At 37.3% G+C, this 21828-nt stretch overlaps 1 protein-coding gene across 1 annotated transcript; it reads right to left on the bottom strand.

The window, feature by feature from the left end:
- Positions 1-4124: 4124 nt before the first annotated feature.
- Positions 4125-20121, bottom strand: LOC139126445 (transmembrane protein 145-like). Its single transcript, XM_070692500.1, has 13 exons — positions 19562-20121; positions 19011-19088; positions 18257-18337; positions 17548-17655; positions 16723-16888; positions 15825-15896; positions 15288-15437; positions 14768-14846; positions 11233-11402; positions 10511-10667; positions 9507-9627; positions 9114-9263; positions 4125-4459 (listed from the first exon to the last, which is right to left on the bottom strand). Exons 1-13 carry the CDS (start codon positions 19685-19687, stop codon positions 4364-4366), a joined length of 1554 nt encoding a protein of 517 aa, XP_070548601.1. The 5' UTR covers positions 19688-20121; the 3' UTR covers positions 4125-4363.
- Positions 20122-21828: the final 1707 nt, after the last annotated feature.

The raw sequence follows: 21828 nt of genomic DNA, 5'->3' as shown, positions 1-21828 counted from the left end.
CTTGTTCTTTAACACATGTACAATAACCTTGTTCCTGATAATAAAACAATCGACCGTTTACAATTCTCATACCAGAGTTGACCATCGGAAATTACAATTTGTTCCATAGAGGATCGTTCTGGTAACTATTCATCATAAGCATATTCCTCCCCAAGTGGGAGAAAACCCACATTGTCGTTTGGAATACAATCAGGTTCTGTGGCTGTTCTTGCGTTGAAGTAACCACATTAAAATCTAGGAACTTTGCTGTAAGTGTTGCAAAATCATCTTCCAGAAGTGTGAAAGTTTGTTCATCTGCATAACTGCTGGATCCATATGGAGAAAAATAAACAATACCAAAGCACAACTTAAGAGAATCTTTGTGAAACATAACCCATACAATATCACTAGTGGCATCACTCTTGAAAATCTTGACATTATTGTAATACTGACAGCGGTAAAAATACTAACTCATCCAGAGAGTCTACCAAAATGTTTGGTCTTGCTACGACTTACATGACATTTCTCATACCCAAACAGTGAATAGTCAACTTCCGGTGCAACCCACGTTTCTGTTAAAGGGCCATTATTTGTAACTTTTGACCATTTTTTACCTCGGAAAATTCCATGTTGGAGGCTCATATTTGTTGCAAAATGTTGTTTTACGAAGAAACAAACATGATTAGTGATGTTATAGCCACATAAAACTGCTAATTTTGTTCAAACGTGTTGCCCTTCCGAGCTCGTTTGTTGACGTCTGGCATGCTCAGCGTGCTGGGGAGAACAAAGATAATGTTGACGCCGCGATCACGCGATATGTACAAGTTCACGTTTATTGCGGGATCAAAACAACATTGCGTAGTGGATTGCCAGACATCTGGCTACGCAACGTGCTCGAACAATGGACTACGACGTAAGTACCGGGCATAAGTAATGAATATTTATTTTGAAATTGCTGTAAATGGCTCGCGCAGGTGCAGAAGAATGCCTACGTTGCAATCCGCGTGTCAACAGAGTTTGTATTTCTGTCCGGACAAAAATTGAAATTTTCGTTGTAAAATCACATGTTATTTAGTTGTAGGGCACGTAATGTTTCCGAATAATATGCGATTCTCTGTTATTTGACAGGCTATTCAACATGAGCCAGTGATCATTTCAATCAAAACTAACGGAAAAATCGCAAGAAGATACAGCTAATGGAACTTTAAGAATATGAAATCAAAACTTTGAAAATTACCAGATTACCTTGTGTATATACAGCTGGCTTGATTTCACATGAACCTCGGCCAAACCCCTATCTGTTGTTGAGCTTCTTCAATTTCGGACCTTTCTCATGTGGATCTAGGATGAACACTTCACCATCTATAATCAATTTATCGTAACGCATGGTGGCTCTTTTAGTGTCCTGTCGAGCTGCAGCAAGGAACGGTCCGAGTTTTTCTTCTTTTTTCGCGCACCAACGGAGAGAGGTCTTCTGTTACTCGATACGGTGAATCACGTGGTTTCTGCTTTCTATATAAATCTTGTCTTTGTCTTTATATTTGTTGAACTTTACGACGACAGGATGGGGACTGGTTTTAGCACTGGTTAGTCTATGAGCTCGCTCTGTTTCAACATTTGCATCTTATATGTAGAGTTCTTTGTTCACGAAATTGCGTACCCTTTGTTCAGTGTCACTCCATGTTTCATTTTCGTCTTGCTCAATGCCATGAATTATCAAGTTATTTCTTCTTAACTGACCGTTCGTGTAGTCCTGTTGCGATTCCAGTTTATCCAGTTTCTTTCCGGGCAGTTCCAAGTTTTCTACTTCCAGTTTGGCAATACGACAATTTGCTTTAGCCAGTTCCCTTTCCACACCGTGGAGACCTTCCTTCAGATCTTCCAATATTGAGAATCTGTCCTCCAGTGATTGGTGTAAGGATGACATTTTCTCATTGATGAAACATTTCAGCTGGAGAACTTGCGTCCCCACTGCCGTTTGACGGTTCACTAGGCTGAGTGTTTGTCGGCGAAGGCATTTATGGGTCACAGGTGGCAGTCGAGATAGGCAGGGCTGATTTGCTGTTTACTCTGCCTGGTAATCATAGCTTTTATTTGTTGTTGTTGCTGCTATTTTTCTTTGTTGGGTTAAGGATTAGTTTCTATGTCTCCACACACCAGTACTAGTAGACTGAGAAACATGGCTAAGCGGACGAAGGCACTCAATGATACATTGTCCGTTCAAATATGGCGTCTTCCATTGTCACGGCACCTTGCTTGCCAATGGTGACAAAAACTGCCGATTCGCAACCTCCATACTTCAAGAGAGACACCCATATTAACAATATCGGCACCCATTTTACAAGTGGTATAGCCACAAACTGATGACGTCAAATCGTCATACACAATACACAGTGCCATAATTACAAGGCGTCTGTGTTTTGTGTACGGCGATTTGACGTCATCAGTTTGTGGCTATACCACTTGTAAAATGATGCCACAATATCTTGTTTACCACTACAAAGAATGTCCTCACTCAGTTCTTCAGCTTCAACAGGGTTTGTCTTTCCCACAAAATGTAATAAAGTTCGGAGACGACACACCCACACGTTGTTCTCAGAAGTGTGGTAAACAGCGCCCTCACACCTTCAATATCCAGAAAACTGTAGCAAATAGTGTTGTTTATTTCAAATAATACATTCATGAATATGCAGGCAAAATCAGTAGATGAAATTTTTTTCAATGCCATACATGTATCATTGATACAAGAAGTATCCAAGAAAGACCAAATGTACAAATATAGTGTGAAATAACTTTGGCATCTACTTGAATATTTAGGGGTGCCTAGATATAAATTATTTGATAAACGATATTAATTGCTTGGTATGCTTTTCACAAAATTGATGCAGAATGAGTGAATGAAGGTAACACAAGATGCCGGGGAATCAGAATTTGATATTTGATCAATTCTTCCCGACCTTCCTTATTTTTCATTTTCGGACAAATAATAGTATAATATGGAAGGGATTGAGAGATATCAATCCCCAACTCTTACTTATTACAAACAAAATAACTGAAAAACAATGGAGAAGCTTAATCATGTCATGATCTCCAAACAAATTCTGTAAAACAGTTTACCCTCATTGTCTTTTTGGGAATGTGCAACTTTGTAGTCAATTTGCTGTGTGTATTTCAGGCGAGATAAACACTTGCAAGTGTAAAATTGGCGTCATCCTCATACTCACTTCAGCTTCACAGGGCAGGTTGGATTTTGAGAGTGAGATGCTGCTGTGTCATTGCTTCACTAGACTGACGACGGTCAGATCTGACTATTCCCGACAGTACAATCATCATATCATGCATTTCCAGTTAGCTGTTACACAAACACTGCTGCAACATAATCGGGAACTATTTCATTCAGAAAGGTTCTGCGAAGCATCTTGTTTATAAAACATAAAGTTAATATTCCACTTCAATCAGTTTTCCACCTTCAACAAGGCATGACCTGTACGGTATGTGCCTTGTCCAACACAAGCCAACCCTAAGTTGAACTCCACATTAGAAACAGTTCTCATTCTGAATTTTATTATATTGTATTAGTGTAAGATAGTATTTCCATGAAACAAATGGCATATATTTTATAATATCATGCATCATGCTAACCAAGTTGCTTTGAGATCTTGAAAATAGGGATGTTTTCACAGTAACTATACCATTGCTTAGAATTAGCATTTAGAATTAAAAATTTGGAAAAGGGAATGAAAGCTGTATTCATCTGCGCTCCCACTACGTTTTTCACTTCCGTTTCCTATATCCATCGGCAACTGACATGCACTCTCCCCTTTAACAACTTTACTCTCAACATTGGTTACAAATTCTATTCCCCCCCTCCTTTAATCAAATACAGTAAAAAATTAAAGAAAACGTATTACTCTCTGATACAAGACAAAAAAAATGAAATGCTAGCCCACCAAGAAATCTCTTGTAACACATTTATTTTCTCCTCACACTATTTTTATGTGATTTATTTGATTAGTCATGCTTTTCTTGCATCTAACAATTGACCGAATACAACACGCCAGTATACTATATCCATTAATAACAGTCTTGGTAAAAGATGACGTTTACAGAAAACTACTAAATAAAGCATACGCACACAAGCAATGTTTTGTTTTGTACATTTATTATAAGTTAACAATAAATATTTACAGAGGCAGAACTTCCACCAGTTTCGTTTGATGGCCCAGGTTAAATGAGATTAATGGTTGCAATGTCCTTTACAAAATGGAACATTGAATGAGATGTTTTCTGCCTATCAATTGAGCAGTGAGTGTTCCAAAGAAGTGCTCTAGACGGTATAAAACTCTTGACATTTGCTAAGATGACTCAGGTGAAAATGACGGCCTTAATATTCCTTAATGACGACGTTCCTGAGTGCCCACAGACCTTCCCGTTCAATCCATGCATCCAAGGTGATGCCTGATGACACAGCGGAATCTCCCTGTCAGAAAAAAAATACACAGGAATAAAATGATAGGGAATATGCCATCAGTTATTGTTGAAGTGTATATTGCCAAAAATGAAAGAAGAACAAGTCATCGTTGATGACACAGTCCCCACTTGTTAATGGGTACTTTGATTACCTGTCCTCAGAGAGGATAGAGTCCTCTTCATTAATTAGGTCTGTGATAAAAATACTTTGTAACAGATGGTGCTCAATGGCCAAGAATGAGTTCCATGGTGATGAAAACATCAAACCAAAGTAGGCCACCATCCTAAAGTTCATAAAATGAGTCAACTAGGAATTAATCAACAGGATGTTGCAAAACATTTTTGCATACAATTCTAACACTTGACAGATTATCACTGGTACCATATTTCATAAAGTTTGATGCAGTATTTACAACACTATGAGATCAACATCTGTATCAAGTTTCATCACATTTGACGTTGTATTAATTTGTGGCTATATCACCCTAATTAGGAAAGTTCATTACTTATGCAATTACATATTAATTAAAATGACACTGATAAATGTCTTTTTCAATGTTAAAGCAATGTGAGCTTAACATCAGTTAACATCTGTATAAAGTTTCCTGAATTTGATGCAGTACGTATTTCTTGACATATCAGCCTACTTACGAAACTTCAATAATTGACATGTTAATGCTACATGACGTGAAACAAATTGACGAACATATGTATGAAATAGGTCAATGTCCTTGTACCAACTTTGAATGATACTGGTGGAAATATGTCTGAGTTATGGCTCTGTACATTTGAAAATTGTAACAAAATCACCGCCATGCAGCGATATTTGATCTTACTGTTTAAAAAATCAACATGTATATGTATGGCGTAAGTCAATGTACATGTACCAACTTTGAATAAGATCAGTTGAGACTTGTCAGAGTTATGGCTCTCGACATGAAACAACCATAACAAAATTGCTACCATGTGGCAATATTGGACCATCTCGTGAAACCAATCGACATACATATGTATAAATAAGTCAATGTCCTTGTACCAACTTTGAATAAATTTGCTTGATACATTGTCTAAGTTATGGTTCCGGACGTGAAAAAATCGGAAATAAATGGCCACACGGCGGCCATATTGGATTGTATCATAAAACAAATCAATGTGCATATGTATCAGTGTTCTCCCCAGAAATTTCTGAAACAGGGTCGGCTAATTTGCATAACAATAACTATGTAAATTTTATGTTAATTGTGCAATACACATGTCACTCCATAGCATCAGAAAAAATCCCACAATAAAAGGATAAAGTAAAATCTTTTGTGCACTTTAAGCACTTCATATATTACATCCATATTTTCATTCAAAGTCTTCCAGTTCTCTCTAGAATAACATTCAAAATCAGACGTTTTATGTGATCCTCTGTTACGACCGGTACGTGTTTGTCTGTAGCCAGATTGCTAAAACCATGGACGTCTGTTCTAAACGTCCATGGCAAAACAGAAGGTTGCAAAACAGTTAGTTACACGGACAAGTTCATACGGGACTGAATATTAGTCAGAGGAGCATGCCTGCAGAGAAATATGTTGACTTTAAAACTCAATTCATAATAAAGAGAAGCCCGAAAATATTGATACCGGGTATTTTCAAGAACAAGATTTGAAATTGCATCGACTTCTACTTCGACAAACGTACGAAACTTCGACAACTGCGCGGCGTCGGCCGTAGCCATGCATTGTGTGTGTGGAGCACGCTTGAACACACGCGACCTTTGAACCTATACTGTATATCCTAACCGTACATACATAGCTGCTGTATTCAGATGATCACACGAATGATTATTTTAACTCATGTAGTTCCTTTTTATTTCATTTCATGGTACCCTGAATATTGTAAAACGGTTCGTGGGTTTTGAAACTGGATCAAGTGAAATTGTTTCTCAAAGTCAATCGAACGAATCCATGCAAGTTACGAATGCGTGACACGAGGTGACACACATGGCTTCAACGTCATGTGGACGTACACAGATCTGGAAATGGCTAACTCGGACACGCAACGATATGAACACGCGGCAGTACCATACATTTTTGCATCTGAATTTTGTCTCAACCAATCGTACGATTTCAGCCACTTCTGATCGAAATCACTTTCCCTGACCTTCGGATTCTTACCAGAGCCAGACATGGGTGGCAACGGCAGTTCAACCAGTATTGCCTAGTATAGATGCTTTGACCATGGAGGTGACTGAGTGCCGCTGGCAAAGATGCAACACCGAGCCTTTCGTTGAGTCATGGATGTAATTTTTAATTTTTACATCCATGGTTGAGTATACTCCATGTCCGTTATGTTATATAAAATGGCCGTTGTCTGTACGATCGGCAGCGTAACACATTTCCTGCTTTTTGAATTTAAGTTTCATCCGTCTTAGCCGATGTTCATTTGCACTACACGGCCGCCCCGTTTATTCTCCTCACAGACAAGCGCGACTTGGGTGCTTTGCACCCGATAACCCTGCCTCATGTGTGTAAAACACCTAAAGCATCGACATGAGAGGAGAACAGTCTAACCATTTCACACATTTTGGCGATGGAATAAACCTTTTAATCATCTGGCACGTCGTGTTATCGCCACATTAGAACCGTTTCACACTTGAACTCGTTTCACACAAAATCGCCGCCGAGAAACAATAGGTCTTCAGCCACATTGAAAGAGAATCGGCGGACACGAAACAGGATCGGCTTGAAAAAATAAAGGATCGGGCGAAAAAATAAAGGATCGGGCGAAAAAAATAAAGGATCGGGGCCGATCCTGTTAAACGGCCTGGGGAGAACACTGTGTATGACATAGGTCAATGTCCTTGTACTAAGTTTGAATAAAATCGGTGAATAAAATTAGTTGAGACATGCCCAAGTTTTGGCTAAGGACACGAAAAAATTGTAACAAAATGGCTGCCATGCAGCCATATTGGATCATATCATGAAACAAATTGACATAAATATGTATGACATAGGTTAATGTCCTTGTACCAACTTTGAATAAAAATCGGTTGAGATATACCTGAGAGTATTATGGCTCTGTACATGAAAAAATTGTAACAAAATGGCTGCCATGCAGCCATATTGGATCGTATCACATAACAAATCGACGTACATATCTATGACATAGGTCAATGTCCTTGTACCAACTTTGAATAAAATCGGTTGAGATATGTCTGAGTTATGCCTCTGTATATGAAAAAATCGTAATAAAATGGCCACACAGAAGCCATATTGGATCGTATCACAAAACAAATTGACATGCATATCTATGACATAGGTCAATGTCCTTGTACCAACTTTGAATAAAATCGGTTGAAACATGTCTGAGTTATGGCTCTGTATATGAAAAAATTGTAATAAAATGGCCGCCTGGTGGCCATATTGGATCGTATCACAAAACAAATCGACATGCATGTCTATGAAATTGGTCAATGTCCTTGTACCAACGTTGAGTAAAATCGATTGAAACATGTCTGACTTATGGCTCTGTACATGAAAAAATTGTAATAAAATGGCCGCCTGGCGGCCATATTGGATCGTATCACAAAACAAATTGACGTGCATATCTATGATATTGGTCAATCTCCTTGTACCAACTTTGAATAAAATCGGTTGAATCATGTCTGAGTTATGGCTCTGTACATGAAAAAATTGTAATAAAATGGCCGCCTGGCGGCCATATTGGATTGTATCCCAAAACAAATTGACATGCATATCTATGACATTGGTCAATGTCTTTGTACCCACTTTGAATAAAATCAGTTGAAACATGTCTGAGTTATGGCTCTGTACATGAAAAAATCGTAATAAAATGGCTGCCTGGCAGCCATATTGGATCGTATCACAAAACAAATCGACGTACATCTGTATGACATATGAAGTAATCCTTGTACCAAGTTTGAATGAAATCGCTTCTTGCCTCTCTGAGATATCTGTGTGAACGTACGCACAGACACACGGACATGACCAACCTATAAGTCCCCCCGGACGGTGTCCGTGGGGACTAAAAACAGACTGAAGAGTTTAAATGCCAGAAAATTATCAATTATTAATATTGCAACATCAGCATAAAATCTATGAACATGGCTTAAAATTGAAAAAGTGTCAATTTCAGAAAAACATACAGACAATATTCCTACAAAGCTACAGTGCATTGTCAAAGGTGAAAAAAATATCTCTGTTCTAATTGTCACTTCTGAGATCTTATCCACGTTTTATGTGTCATGCAGGGGAGAAGAACCCTCATTTACTTGAGTATATCAATGTCATGGTGACAAAAAGCTACTAAAGTCAAGTTTCATTCAAAGCTTGATTCATAGGTTATCTTTCGACAATACAATTTTGTCCAAAATACTGTACAGTGTGTTTGCAATGTGTCAGTGATAGCAATATCTTATTTTACACATGTCAAAGCAAACATTTAATTGTAAACTATCAGTTGAACAATAACAGTAATTAAGCTGAAGGAATACATCCATTTTTTTCTTTAAAAACACTTCAAAAAAAGATTAAAACTTTTGCAAATTCAGTCACTTCACTAACAGATTAAATACAAACAATAAGGATTATGGTTTCATGATGTCTTTAGGAAAAAAGGGGAAAATAGGAATAACAATATCAGTTAGATTCTATAAATACCTGACTTTGTTCTGCCTGCTTGACTTTAGGAGTTTTGTCTGTAACAAAGAGATCAGTAAACTTAAGATTTGTAATCTGCCCAGCTTCAGCCTTCAATACAGATGGGGTACCAGTGTACGCTTCTGGAAAATATCCTTTCTGACTATCAATCTGTAAGATAAAATTATTGTAATTTATCCTAAGGTAGATGATCACTGACAATTGATTTCTCACTGAAGATAGGAGAGATTTGCTTTGGACATATACCGGTACTGCGTTTTTGATGACATATATTGACTTTTCAAAGCACATCTCTGATACACTTGGATTCAAATCAATGCAGTCATTTTCTTCGCCGTTGCTTACATTCAAGGGAACACAGACTAGACGGAATATTTTTTGAAATCCACTGACCTGTGTTGTCTTGATGTTGAATGGGAAGTTCCTGTTAGCAGCATTTGGTCTGGTCAGTATCAGGAAGAAGATGTGTCCAATACAGATGACAACTCTCTCAATTGCATTCACAACCTTAGCTCTGGAATACATAATATTACATACAGACACTGTGTTATTTGCTGATCAAATAATAACAAGAGTGTACAGTACATGGACGCTGCCATGACTGGGTATCTTTGAATGCTACTGTTCATGGCAGAGCTGATGTGACTGGTCAGGAATTTTTGACAGCAGCAAAAAAACTGATTATCATACTTAAACCAGATTCAGATTGAGTTCTCACTAAAAATTTGGAATTGTGTGAACAGCTAATATTAAGACAGAGTGTACAGTAAATGGCTCCCCAGTGGTAGTGTATGTTTAAATCATAGAAATTTTCAGGTTTAAGCAATCAGCATAGCTAAGGTCTTCAAGTACATGGAGTTTGCAGACATTTCTTTCAAGTTTACTTATCAGATTGAGCATAACAATCTTCCACTAAACAAAATAAATTTAACTTTACAAATATCCGGTGAGACCCAAGTTGCAGAATCTAGCATTGTCATTGATGAAATTGTCTCTTGATCAGGGCTACAGGGAAATATTTACCGGTACATCATACAACTCAACCATCACACTTTACAATAAGTACAACTGTTTCTCAGACAAATTTGGCCATCTTTGAAGGGAAGCAGTCTGAGAAGTTGCTGAGAACATATACTCCAGGGTGAAAGGGTAGCTCAATAAGAATGGGATTAGCATAAAGATGGGATTAGATTGATAAGAATGCAATTAGATTATGAGAATGAGATAAATGAGGATGGAATTAGATAAATGAAGATGGGTTCATTGTCAGTGTCAGACTATAGTTTCTCCATTCAGAGTAGAACAATACAATTATTCTACAATACATACAGTATCTGAGAAGCATTGTAATTGACAGCATGTCAATGCTAACAGAAAATGTGCCCATATGTACATACCTAACCCAGGCATCGATAGCATAGTTGCAGACAAGGATAGTCACAGGAGTAGCCAGCCACCAGAAAGAGAATACCACACCAAATTGAACGTAGAATTCTACCATGTCAGGGTGATGTTTGATGGAGAAGTAGATGGCATAGTGAGTCCATACAAATCCTGAACAGTGAAATGATATGCTGTGAATTGGCTATGTTCATGAACACTGAATGACCTGACTTACATAGTCATGTTTTTATTGGTGTAATGAAATCCACAAATTTACAAAACAAAGTACAATAAGCAATCTTATGCAGAGATTTCTCTCCTGAAACGCCACATTTGTAAACGAAAGTAGCTTTTTTTTCCTACTAGCAAAAGTGGTATACTTGGAAGCTTATCATATACTGGTGTCACCAAAACTACAAGAATGAAAGGTCACGTAGAGATCATGACAACGACCAATGATGATGAATGTAAGAAAATCGTATGGCACAGTCATACTAGGTCAATGTCAAGATCATGGTGAGATTTACCAGTCGTGCAGAACTGTGAGAATTGACAGTCACTGTGAAAGAATTTCTCAGAAAGGCACAAGCATCAGTGCATTTAATGTGTGCTACTATTAACAGTTTGTATCCTATGAGATGATTGTTGTAGTAGTCTGTGCTATTTCTTTCCACACACCACTGATTTGTTAGTTGTTATTTAATTCCTCATACCAGTTCCAGTACAAATCACTTACCAATGAAATACAGTCCAATCAGTCCATAGCCGGCATAAGATTCGTATTTGTAGAGAACGTCTCTTGGGTCAAACATTGTTTCCTCACAGAAGTACAGAGCACAGTACACAATGGTGTATACCGTCATGAAGACTGCCAGCTTTGTCAAACTCACTTCACTCAGTTTACCTCTGTTGAAATGAAAACACATGTGATTTTTAGTCTTTCTTTGATTCATTTACAAATCAACAAGTGAAAATAAAGAGTAAACACATTGATAGTATTTTTTAAATCACAACAAGCTTATGTAAAACAATTAAGAGTTCAATGCAGAGCACTAAAGTGAAAAAAATAAAAGTAATAGAGAGACACAAAGCAAGTAAAAGGCACTCTATGTCAACCTGACTGCATGCTTTTCAAATACCTTGTATACCGTATGTTAGGCTGGCAAGTACCGTGAATTCTTCTATAAATGTCATTTTATAATAATTTAAACATTGAAACATGGTGCTTTGCTAGCTACAACAGATATAAACTTGAATTGTGAGGATACTCAGTCAAAAGTGAAATATCACAGCAGTATCCTTTATTGAAGGAAAATAAAAAATGGTTTGATACATGGCAGGGTTTTACATGACGCGCATTTCTGCGTCCTTTACGCATAAAACCGGACGCAGGACCCCTCAAAAACTAAACTACGCGTCCCTTCGGACGCAGAAATATCTGTTGCTGGTGTATACATCGCGAAGTTGCTGAACACGTAAAACACATCCCAGTAAACCTTACCGACCCCTTACTTTAATGGAATGCTCCGTAGTGCATTGGCCTCCACTGTTTGATGACCAATGGTACCCGCGGAAACAAATTTCAATACGGTAAAAAGTGACTTTCAAAATGAAAACTGATTTTTAATTGGTCGATTTCAGGTTTGCGGCGATTAACACATATTTATGCATCATGGGGGGTCGTGTCAAACACCCAAAAAACAAGCCGATCTGCGAAAGTTTTTCGGCGGCTGCAGCAACCAGCACTATGCAGGTTTGGTCGAGGCCGAAACAGCAGCTACGCCATGCGATACTGATACATCAGGTCCCCCGACCAAGTCAGCAAAATTACGAACATTCAACAGAAGTTGGCTCGATAGATTTAAACGGCTTCGATATTCGGAAGAGCGAAACGTCATGGAATGCGATGTATGTTGAAAGCGAATGTTACATGCCCGTCCACGGAAGGTTGTTCTAATTTTCAACATTCAACTCTCACTCGTCATCAGGACTCAAAAAGTCATCTCACAAGTGTTAAAATCCTAAGCTTGAGGTCACAATTTACTACTCGCAAATCTTACTCGCAAATCTGCAGAGGACCGGCAGGTGCAGGGTTAGAGTAACGAACTCGAGGCGTACGCTGCACAATTACGTACTGTTTATCTGATCGCTAAACGTGACCTTCCATGCGATGTATTCACTGACATCATGCATCTACAGAATCTGAACGGCTTAGACATTGAATATTACAAACATCCTCAGATAGTTATGGAGTTTGTGTATTCAACGTGTGATCGAGAAGTCCCTGATGATAGCATACATGCAAGTGATTTCATCGGTATCATGTTGGATGAGACTTGTGACATAAGTTGATAACCGTTCATAAGAAACTTGCCATATATGTTCGATATATTCAGAATGGCGAGGCGAATGTTTCTTTCCTCGGTAACCAGCAAATAACAGATGCCACTGCTGCAGGGATCGAAAACGCCTTGATTGAATTTTTGACTAGGAAAGAAATCTGTGACGCGGCCGTAGACAAAACATATGGACTAGGAACAGACGGGGCGGCCGTATGACCGGTCGTTTGAACGGGTTGGGTGCAAAATTAAAAGCCAGAAATCTCAACCTTGTTCAAGTGCACTGTGTTGCACATCGATTGAATCTTGCTGCTTCTCAAGCAGGCAGAGATATTGAATATTGCAAAGAATAACATAATATAATCCATTCATTGTATAAATACTTTAATGACTCTAGTGTGAGATATGACAAACTTAGAGAAATTCAAACTCTGTTGAATGGGAAGGCAAAACAAATTACTGAGCCTACATCTGTTCGCTGGCTGTCGGTTGAATCAGCTGTAAAGATGATTTTCATCAGTTTTTAGCCAATTGCCTTGGCACTTGCAAGTGACAAAAAAGGGGGAAAGGCTGATGGGTTGTTGAAATTTGTCTCCAATTCATTGTTTCTGCTATTCACTGCCTTATTGATTGATGTCCTTACTGTGATTGGAATTTTGAGAATTACATTTCAGAAAGATTCTGTCAACCTATCCCATATCACAAAAAGTGTTCAGTCTACTAGGGACACATTGAATACAATGACTAATGATTCACACACTGTCAAAGAAGTCTTTAATGATTTGGGTGATGTTCCTGGCAATGGTCAGAAAAACACATACAAAAACATTCAAATCACTGACAATCAGCCACTCAGACAGGTTCTGTAGTGTACGAGAAAATTATATCAACAAACTGCTGCAGAATTTAGATTGCAGATTTCCAGATGATGAGATGAATATTCTGGAATGTTTTGATGTGATTCTCAACCCACACAGATATCCTGAAAATTTGGCCAACCTACCTGACTATGGGGTCAACCAGCTTGATCAACTGTTGAATCATTATAACAATACACCAGGTATTGATGCTAATAGAGCTAGGGCACACTTTTTTGTTTACAAACACTTCACAAGATCTCATAGGGACGCACTGAATTTTGATATGTATATCAAGCTGTTGCTAACTGATTTTACAGAGGAGTATCCTGATTTTGCCATTCTTGCTAAAATTGCTCTTGTCATACCAGTGTCCTCTGCCCCATGTGAGAGGGGCTTTTCAGTACAAAATGCCATCAAACAGAGGGCATGAAATAGACTCAATCCTCAAAGGCTTAATAGATTAATGTTCATCAAACTGGTTGGCCCCATCATAGATGATTTTGATTTCATGAACACTGCTAGGTTATTTGCTGAAGGAGCTGCTGGCAGTGTGTGAACTAAAACCTACTGGACTTGCTAGGTGTATGCCATTTCAGAGTATGAAATTACTTACCTTCTTGTCAATTTGACAAATTTGAATACTTTTTCAAATTTCACAATGTTGTGAACTTGTCATTAAAGTTATGAGATAATTTCAATTATGAATAGTGTTCTTTGAATTGATCAATGAGGGCCCGCAGAGTATGAACTAGAATTTTCATGTAAGAATTATTTTAAGAAATGTGCAACCATTTGCCGTGTGTTATAATACTAATTGAACACAGTGAAAACCATGGCATGGATAAACAATAAAATATTCTTTTGAAATAAATTGGGACCCCCATATTTTGATGTAGGACTCCCATTTTCTAACACCAGGGGTCCCAGGGACTCTCAAAAGTAAAAAGTGATGTAAAACCCTGCATGGTATGGATATGAGGGAAACCCAATGATAACAGACTAAGCAGTTTATTGTCAATGATCTAAACAGTCAATTGTGATTTTCGATGGATTTTGAGAAAAACTTATCTACCTTGTGATTGTAAATCCTTTGCCTAGCAAAATGATCGTCAAGATGAAGACCAGAATTCCTGCTGATTCAATCAAGTTTGCTGGGAATACATAAGAAAATAGACAAAGAAAAACAGATAAATAAATAAATAAATAAATAAAATCCATAGGTCATATATTCACTCTTTTGAATCAATATAATTTTGTTTTTCTGTCAATTGAATTATGTGAACTACGAAAATTGCAAAAATTCATAAAATATTGTCAGGGCTTGGATGATCCCCTTGTCATCATTTGACTGTAATATTCATGAAGCAAAGAAATATAGTTGAAGTAACATTCTAATTGATAAGTTTCCTTTCATTTTATTGTACTGGATTCCTGCACCAGGGGTTACTACCATGCACATCAATTTTATTTATGGGTAATCTCATGTAATATAAATTATATTGACTGAGGCATGGACACAAAAGTTACAAAGCAGTATATGGCATATCTGTCATTTTAGCTGACCTATTACTACTAACTTGTGATTCACTTACCAAACATTTCCAATCCAGGATACGGTAAACCAGTCTTTCCGTACATGCCGTATGCAATTGTCATCAGAAACAAACTGGAAAATTCTGCCAATACTGAGAAGGCAAACAACTTGTATGTAGAGTGTAGAAATCTCCGTTCTGACAGAATCTCTGTAAGAACAACACAATGAAATTACATTAAATTGCCTTTATAATACTTTGTACGATATGGTTGTACTTGTGAGCTTTATTAATTAAAAGCCACATTGAGTGATGCTGTGCTCTCTATGCTATTTAGCAATCACAAAGTATTAAACAACTAAAATTTTTATTCAGGTAAATTTTCACCCCTTTCCTGAAAAACATTCAGTGCAGTAATGCTTTCTATAACTTTGGTAAGAGTACAATAATCTTATTTATTACTTGTCAAGACCAGTACTTACTGGACAAGCAAATATTCCTAGATAAGGAAACAATTGGACAAATGCTTAGTGGAAAGTACATGGTTCATCCAATACGAACTGGTAAAGTAAATATTTTGACAGATACATTACTTACTGGAAAATCGGATGGTGATCACAGACAGGAAGAAATATAAAACCATAAACACCAAATTAGTTTCCAGAATATCTGAAAGATTGAAGATCAGAAAAAAAATTTATCATTATAGGACCAGTAACAGGAGCAGTTGACAATGCTTGCTCAAATGTACAGAAGATGTACCAGTACACTCTATGCAGCCTCTACTCAGTACACAGAGTGTCCGTCAACTGCTGTATTTTATGTGTGTTGTTCTTGTCTATTTTGTAGTCTCTTGTGCTACTCCTGATTAATGTTGAAGTACTCTGTCTTCACCCTGTCTGAGACTGTATCATATGTGTGATGTCCATTTTGTTTTAAAAGGACAAAGTCGGCCATTTTTCAAGAATTGTTTTGATACGAGATACTACTTATATTGTTTGACATGTTGAAAGATACTGAAATGAATGGGTGACCATATATATATTCGACCCCAGTCTTAGACACAATAAATGAAACCATCGTAAGAATGAATAAATAGAACATATCTCGTATCAAACAAAATTCATGAAAAATGGCCGACTTTGCCCCTTTAAAGGGTTCTCAAATCATGTTATAAGGGTTCCCCTGAGAATATCAATACAACTGTATTACAGGACAACACGGATGCTTCCAGGGGTTCCAACACAATTTGCCTATCCTCCAAAAATCTTAACAAAAACAAAGCAGATACAAAATAATGAAAATAAAAATTCTTGCTAACCATTCATTATTTCACAGAATATGATTTTTCTCAATGTACTGTTGTCATTGAGACATCAATATCATAAAATGAATCAAAGCATTATATAATCAAGTTTCAGTTAACCTTAATTTACTCAGCACTAATGAGATAGGTTTTCATAACTGGTATTACGATAACTTTCCCAATACTTACACCTTTCATCAGCTGAGAAGTGTTTATCCCATAACTTGACACCATTGGTCATAGTAATGTTATAATCAAAGTCCATAGCTACATCAGAGTAACAGTTACTCATCACCAAGTACCACCAACGTGCACGAGGTGTTTGAAAGGAGCGACCTCCAACACAGTGCATCCACTGGAAAAAAGAGTTCATACAATAATGGTGAGTACAGTCCACAAGACGTCTGACATTGCTGATGGCTGACTTTACAAAACAACCTTACCAATGTGTCGTAAAGTCATAAAAAGAAATTCAAGAATTTAACAGGGGCGCTAGAAATGTCAGTTTGTTAATACTAGATTCCAAAATCTGAATGCAAAAATTGTTCTACACAAAGAATATATTCTATTTGAATTTCAGTCAATGTGACAAGTAATTTCAGATTACTGGTATTTTCAGCAGAAGAATTACTTTTGCCAAAATGTCAGTTACCACTATCTTGCTCTGACACGACAAGTTACTATAGCTATTCCATTAGATATCAAACCACTGTATTTCAGTCTATAATATGTATTTCTGGAAGATAGTGTTGTTTTCACACATTTCATGAATGCAAAGCTTGAAATGTTTGTAACGAGGAAAAAGCAGTGGACAAAGAGTCTTTCCTCTAACTCATTGTCATTCATGATATTTCTGATCTCTTTATGTTAGCATAGGAAGGTTTAGAAAGTTCTTGCACAGTGAATACAATATACCAGTACAATGTACACATAATACATGAAATTTGCCTGTATCAAGAAGAAGTTTATTGAGCCATCCCGGCGAAGCTAACTGATGACTTAAAACTGAATTACCTCAATGCCATCGGAGTCAGTCACTTTCTTGCATCCATTATACCCATCAGTCAATGTCAACTTGGAATTGCGAGTCCCTGGAATTGCTTCCTTCTTCTCACCACAAGTCTGAAGAGAATTAATGAGTGATGTAAATAAATAAAAGGTCAAAAAGCTGTGTAGTACACTAAAACATGGCATTGGCCTAGAGGCTCATAATCTCATAAGCATACTGGTACATATCAAAGGGACATAAGCTGTCACTTGTGGCAAGTCTTTCAGTATTCTGCTTCTGTATATCAACTACTGCGTCTGACCTATCTGTTTGTCATGCTGAAATTTCGAGTATTCTTTTTGTCAACACAGCTTGTACCGGTATATATGTGTGTAGTGATCAGTGTTTATTGTTTAAAAATGAATTCTAGTCCGGACTTGAATACAATTTTCAACAATAACAATGTAGATCATACTCATATAGGTTGTATTGATATGCTAAATACTTGGCTTTAAATTACAGTTTAGGGATTCAATGCAGAAAGTGTAGGGAAACCACAAAACAAAAGTTCTGAAAAAATATTATGGCGCTCTAAGTGACCTGAAAACTTATTTCCACAAATTTTATAAAATGCTAGATATACATATATAGACATTTGAATTGAAATCGCTTAACTTTTGAAAAGGAAGCTACTTAAATATCATTTGATTCACTAAAAGCCAGCAAAACACCTACTAAGGTATCTTCATGTTGTCGGATATACGGCCATTGGTCAGGTTCATCATTAAACATCAATAACTTGTAACAACAGTTTTCCTGCAGCAATGAGAAGGTAAAGTACAGTAGATTCTAGTGGTTATGGTGACCATTTTGGTATTTCCCAATGGTCAAACTAAAAAAATTACTTTCTTGGACCATGTCCTACAGACAATTTCTTGCCCCATCCCTTTATCAAAATATCAACAAGTTGACCCCTCAGACTAAGATGTGGTGGATGTGAACAAAATCACATCAACACACCACTGCACTGCATTATCACTGGGACTGTCAGTTTACTGATAACAGCTGTGGGCACCATTCAGTTCATAGTAAGCAAAACTTAAAGGCAATTTGGTATGGCATCCCCATCACAGGACCTTTGAACCATGGACATATACTGATAAAATCTGCAGATGGATCTACCGGCATTCAGTTTATGGAATACGTTTAACATTTTGAAGTTGGCTCACAGAGACTGAAATAGCTTTGCGCCAACAAACATACCGGTAGTAACAGTTATTGAAATTAAAATGGTATTCTGTAATTGTTTGTTTGTAAGAGTAGCATATTTCCAATGAGATTTCACACTAAGCAATATTATTTAATTGGTTTAAAAATTTCATTTAGAAATTAAATGTTTGCAAGGTGTGAATTACTAGATGGCTAAACACAAAGACAACTTGGTGTACAAGGTCAGAGCATTACATTATCGGTATAATGTGATACTTACGGCTTTGTACTTAATTTCATAGTGGAGTGTTCCCTTTTCATTTGGCTGGAAACAAAACCTATCAATGAAATTGAAGTTCTGAAAAGGAGAGAAAACAGAGGAGTATACAAAGTCAGTAACGAGTTGAAGTACATATGTCATTCATACCAAAGTCCCGTTTGTGTTTTGGAGAAATTTGGAGTCGTGACCTTTTCAAAGTTCAGATCATGTTGAATGAACAATGTTGATTGGTTTTGGATGCCGGAAGTACAGTAATATGTTACCTCTATGTTATTTATTGTGGTAATATAACAACTGATATAACAACTGACTTAATCTGATAACTTGTAATTTGTGTCCCGTGCAACTGCCGAGAAATCAATGATGCTAGTTCAGGCGAAGGAAGTTTGTACAGTGATAAAATTGGACCCTCTATGTAAACGTATTATCCCGGTGGAGTTCGCCATAGACTACTCTACCACTCAGCCAGTTTACAAGTTGATGTCAGTGTTGGGACCTGTGATTAGAAATACTGACACTTGGCGCATTGACGTAAAAATGCTGAAACTTACCGAAGCCGTTTTCATATGCCCTTGGATGATTTTTGCATCACCGGGGGCGATGAGAAACATCTGAATTACTAGGATACAACCTAGCATCCAAATGCTACCAAACATCAAACTTGTCGACTTCATCATGCGATTTCGATATAGAAACACAGCATGCCGCTGACTTTAGGAAGTTTTGGTTCCATCAGAAAGAGCATACGAGAGGTACCTTCGTCTCTGAACAGTGCTGAGAGAAGAATGACTATGTTCTCCGCGTCGCGTCGCAACGTCGCAAACAAATCGTGTCGTCAGCAATGGATGGAACGAAACTTGGACGCGAACTTGTTTCGTCACACACCTCCGTCACCATTGGAACATCGAATGGAACCATCATGTGGGTAATACGCGATAAGATGACTCTGCCTGGAGATTGTGTTCGTTGATCAAGCGAAGTGTCAGGCACAGTGATCTCACAAAATCTACATGGCTTCGTTCGCTTTGCTGCCACTAGTGCCAGCCTCCGAAACTTCAGGTAATTTGGCATTTTACCCATCATCAACCAGGTCCTTCCTCAACCGCAGACTGACGATAAGTTGTTCAAGCGACGAGTTGAAGTTAGGCTCGGTTTTAGAATCGATTTCGGATTCCATAATTGTTAAAACAAGTTTGCAGGAACATTTTTCGGGTCATCTTTCTGTAGTTATTGCTTAATTTCTTTTTATTATCTCAGTGGAGTTACTTATTGTGCTAACCTCTGTATAAAACATTTTTAAAGAGACATAGCAACAGCTAACGACATACCAAAAGAGGGCGCCATTCCTATCGTACCACCACAGCCACAGCCGATTCATGTACTATTTATCTACCTCGGATTATACATTCTATTTAACCGTATGTGTAAGAACTGAGATCATTTTCTGGAGGCAGCAATGTTGTGAACATGATTTGATTTCACAAAGTGGACCCTGCTTCGGTGTTGACAGTGTGTTCAGTAAATGATTTGCATTTGTTTACAAATGACTTTGCAGGTGAAGTATTGAAATAAGCAAGAATAAATAAATTTACAACTATAATTCTGCTGAGTCATCAATAGTACTTTTGTCTATGTGCACCCGCAAAGTGGCCGCAAGTCCACATAGGCAACAGCTGTATCTCAAACTTTTCACCACTTTTGTAGTATTTTCGATTTTCTTATTCCGGAAAAGCATAATTTATTTTCAGAATTCACTTTGCTAACTTTCCTAGATATGTGATGCTCATCATATTATTGTTGATAATTGAATCCAAGTCATCCGAGCGTCAACGTATAGCTACATGTAAAGAAAGACTAATGAGCATAGTATTAGACATTTCAAAATGCTGATGCTGTGAAAGTCCAACTTCATCGTAGAAAATATTGGAGTTGAATTCAAATCAAAGCGGTCACGTAAAAGACTTGAAGTATAGTAACCGTCCCGTAAAAGCAGCATGGAAATAATACTCAACAAATTCGTCGCACTTAGCAGTTTTTATTAGGCCTACTTTGCTTAAAACGTTTCATTAGCAATTTTTTCTTGTTTGTTTATCTGTGTGTTTTCCAATATAATTTAAATTCTATGTGTTATTCATTCTGACTTCATTTATTGAGATGAACAATGGAATGAGTTAAGCTTAATTCTAATTTAATAATCTGAACGCATTTACCCAGCGCATTTACAGCAGCACTTGGTGGTCGTCGGTGCGAAAAACCAACATTTAACATCGTTTTGTATGTGTAGTGGCAACATTAGGATCACTTATTTACAGCGAAACATTTGTTTTAAAGGTTTACACGTTGAGATTCGTTTTCAGTCTCCGATGTCTTCGAGGGACTGCGCACTGTCATTGTCATAACTGCCAAAACTGCTGTCCTTGTGCTTCCATCGTCACAATGGGACCGAATCATCAATGGTTGACGCTGAATATTATCCTGAATGGTGTTTTAATCTTTTGAGTGATGTAAATTTTCCCGCCAAATTTTTTGTGCAAAGTTTTACAAATTTTTATTGAAATTTTTGTATTTTGCTTTGACAATTTTGGATCAAATTGACGTTACTTTTCATTGGATACAGTTTTTTGGTCAAAAGTTTGGAAAATAACTGAAAAAAAAATTGTAAAGTATCTTTGTTACATTTTATAGAGGCGGCAAAAATTGACTTCGGCGCTTAAAGGGTTAAACTAATCGTGAAATCGCGAAATCACAATTTGTGACTCACTATTGAGTAGAATTCCGAGACAATTTGCTTATAAACGACTACAACGACATATATCCC

The sequence above is a fragment of the Ptychodera flava genome, assembly GCF_041260155.1.
Source record: "Ptychodera flava strain L36383 chromosome 3 unlocalized genomic scaffold, AS_Pfla_20210202 Scaffold_27__1_contigs__length_13241970_pilon, whole genome shotgun sequence".
NCBI classification, from domain to species: Eukaryota; Metazoa; Hemichordata; class Enteropneusta; family Ptychoderidae; genus Ptychodera; species Ptychodera flava.
Note: the sequence above shows the minus strand (reverse complement) of the source record. Positions and strands in the feature narration are given on the sequence as shown.